Source organism: Sinocyclocheilus anshuiensis, unplaced genomic scaffold, assembly GCF_001515605.1.
Source record: "Sinocyclocheilus anshuiensis isolate Anshui unplaced genomic scaffold, SAMN03320099.WGS_v1.1 scaffold160, whole genome shotgun sequence".
NCBI lineage: Eukaryota > Metazoa > Chordata > Actinopteri > Cypriniformes > Cyprinidae > Sinocyclocheilus > Sinocyclocheilus anshuiensis.
In genome coordinates this window covers 1,359,104-1,361,015 of record NW_015554119.1, presented here as the reverse complement: position 1 = coordinate 1,361,015, position 1,912 = coordinate 1,359,104, and the positions used below count along the sequence as shown (strand labels likewise).

The 1,912-nt window shown below is 34.7% G+C and overlaps 1 protein-coding gene across 2 annotated transcripts in view; it reads right to left on the bottom strand.

Annotated features, from left to right (window-relative positions):
* Positions 1-1,912, bottom strand: part of LOC107669949 (trafficking protein particle complex subunit 9-like) — a 252,767-nt gene that overhangs the window by 245,813 nt on the left and 5,042 nt on the right. For both annotated transcript variants that reach the window (XM_016462382.1, XM_016462383.1), the window contains exon 3: positions 1,317-1,442. In XM_016462382.1, the coding sequence (XP_016317868.1) occupies positions 1,317-1,442 (126 nt within the window). The remainder of the gene's footprint in view (positions 1-1,316; positions 1,443-1,912) is intronic.

Sequence of the window (1,912 nt, the reverse complement as noted above, 5' to 3'; positions counted from 1 at the left end):
CTCTGAGCAGTATCCTCCTGTCTCTTTCATCCAGTTTGGAGTGACGTCCTGATCCAGGGAGGGTCTGTGTTGTACCAAATACCTTCCACTTCTTAATAATAGACTTCACTGTGCTTCTAGGGATTGATAAAGCCTTTGAATGTTTTTGTATCCATCTCCTGACTTGTGCCCGTCCACAACTTTATCCCAGAGATCTTTTGACAGTGTCTTGCCACCCATAGTTGATTGTTTGCTTCAGTTGCACTACCAAGGACTGAAATGCTCCAGGAAAGCTCTTTTCATGCTGAGCTAATCAAAATGACCACAGCTGATCACAGTTGAAAGTCAAATGGCTTTGTGTGCCATTGAGAAGGTGATTAGCTACACCTGACTGAGTTAACAAGTCATTTTTAGAAGGAGGGTGATCTTTTTTCCAACTCAAAGTGATTCTGTTTTTTTATTATTTTTTTCTGACATGTTGGTGTTATATCTTTCATTTGGATGTATACAGCTGGATAAAACAAAAACTGTGTCCGTCTTCATTTCAGGCTGCAAAGCAACAAAATGTGATTATTTTAAAGGGGGGTGATTCTTTTCTATACCCACTGTAAATGAATGATATACTTATTTATTTATTTAGTTAAAATGAGTTAAAATTATTATTTATTTAAAAACGCAAAAGAAAACTGGAAAGAAAAAGAAAAATGAAAAAAAAAAACGAAAAGACAGAAGAAAGAAAGAAAGAAAGAAAGAAAGAAAGAAAGAAAGAAAGAAAGACCGTACCTACACCACAGTATATTAAATTTCAGAAGAAAAAAAAATTTTACAAAATAAATAAATAGATCAATTGAAAACTGACAATTTTCCTCTGTTCTAGAATGATCTCTGCTTTAGATCAGCATAACACACTGAGCAATAATCATGTGTCTGCTTTAGACTATATGCTTCTGTTGCTGTCTGTGGAGAAAAAGTGACAATTCACTCCTAACTTTGTTTCACTTAAGAAATAAAAATCAAATCAAGAGCAGTGAATTACATCAGACACATAATTTAAGAGACATCCAACTCTTTCACTTACACATTAATTCATGATGTAAATAAAAACATTATTTCAGTTTCCATAGGAGATCCTCACATTTCTTTCTTGAATGTATGTGAGTGTGGGGGGAAAAAAGCAAAGCTATACAGAAGATCTACAACAGAATTAAATATGAACTCCAGAATCTCTCAAGCCACTAAAATGAAAAGATGAAGAAAAAAAAAGTCATCTTGATATTTTTGGGGAAACCATTTGTTCAGACAAAAGGGATGCTATAGACATGTCTGACTGCACTGACCAGGTCTGTGTCTCTTTCCAGCATCGGCAGCAGAGGAGACGCCAGGTTTGCGGGCTCCGCTCTTCCCCGCAGTGCCTCCTGGGTAATGGAAGATGACAGACGCAGAACACAGCCCCTCCAAAGCAGCTGAGGAGCAACACACAAACCAGTTCACTGTTTCTATTCATCACTGGACAGTTGATCTGTCATGCAGGTTTTAAAGCAAGATACTTGGAGTTGAAGGGTTGGAGATTGTGATGAAAGTTGACAGGGTCTGTTAGCTTGCAGCACACGAGTTTAAAAATTGGATATAACTTTGCACCGGCATGCAAGTGATTTTATTACACCAGGGTTATTATAGTTAACTACAAACAAAAAAACTATTTATTTCAGTCTTTAACAATTTCAGTTTCATTTAGTTTAACTTGATGTACTAAAATAACTGAAATAAAAAATACAAAAAAACTATATAGACATACTATAATTAAAAACATGTATTTAAAATACAAAAATTTTAAACTTCAAATGAAAACGGAAAATATAAAAATAAAAATGTATATATATATATATATATATATATATGTGTGTGTGTGTGTGTGTGTGTGTATGTGTGTGTG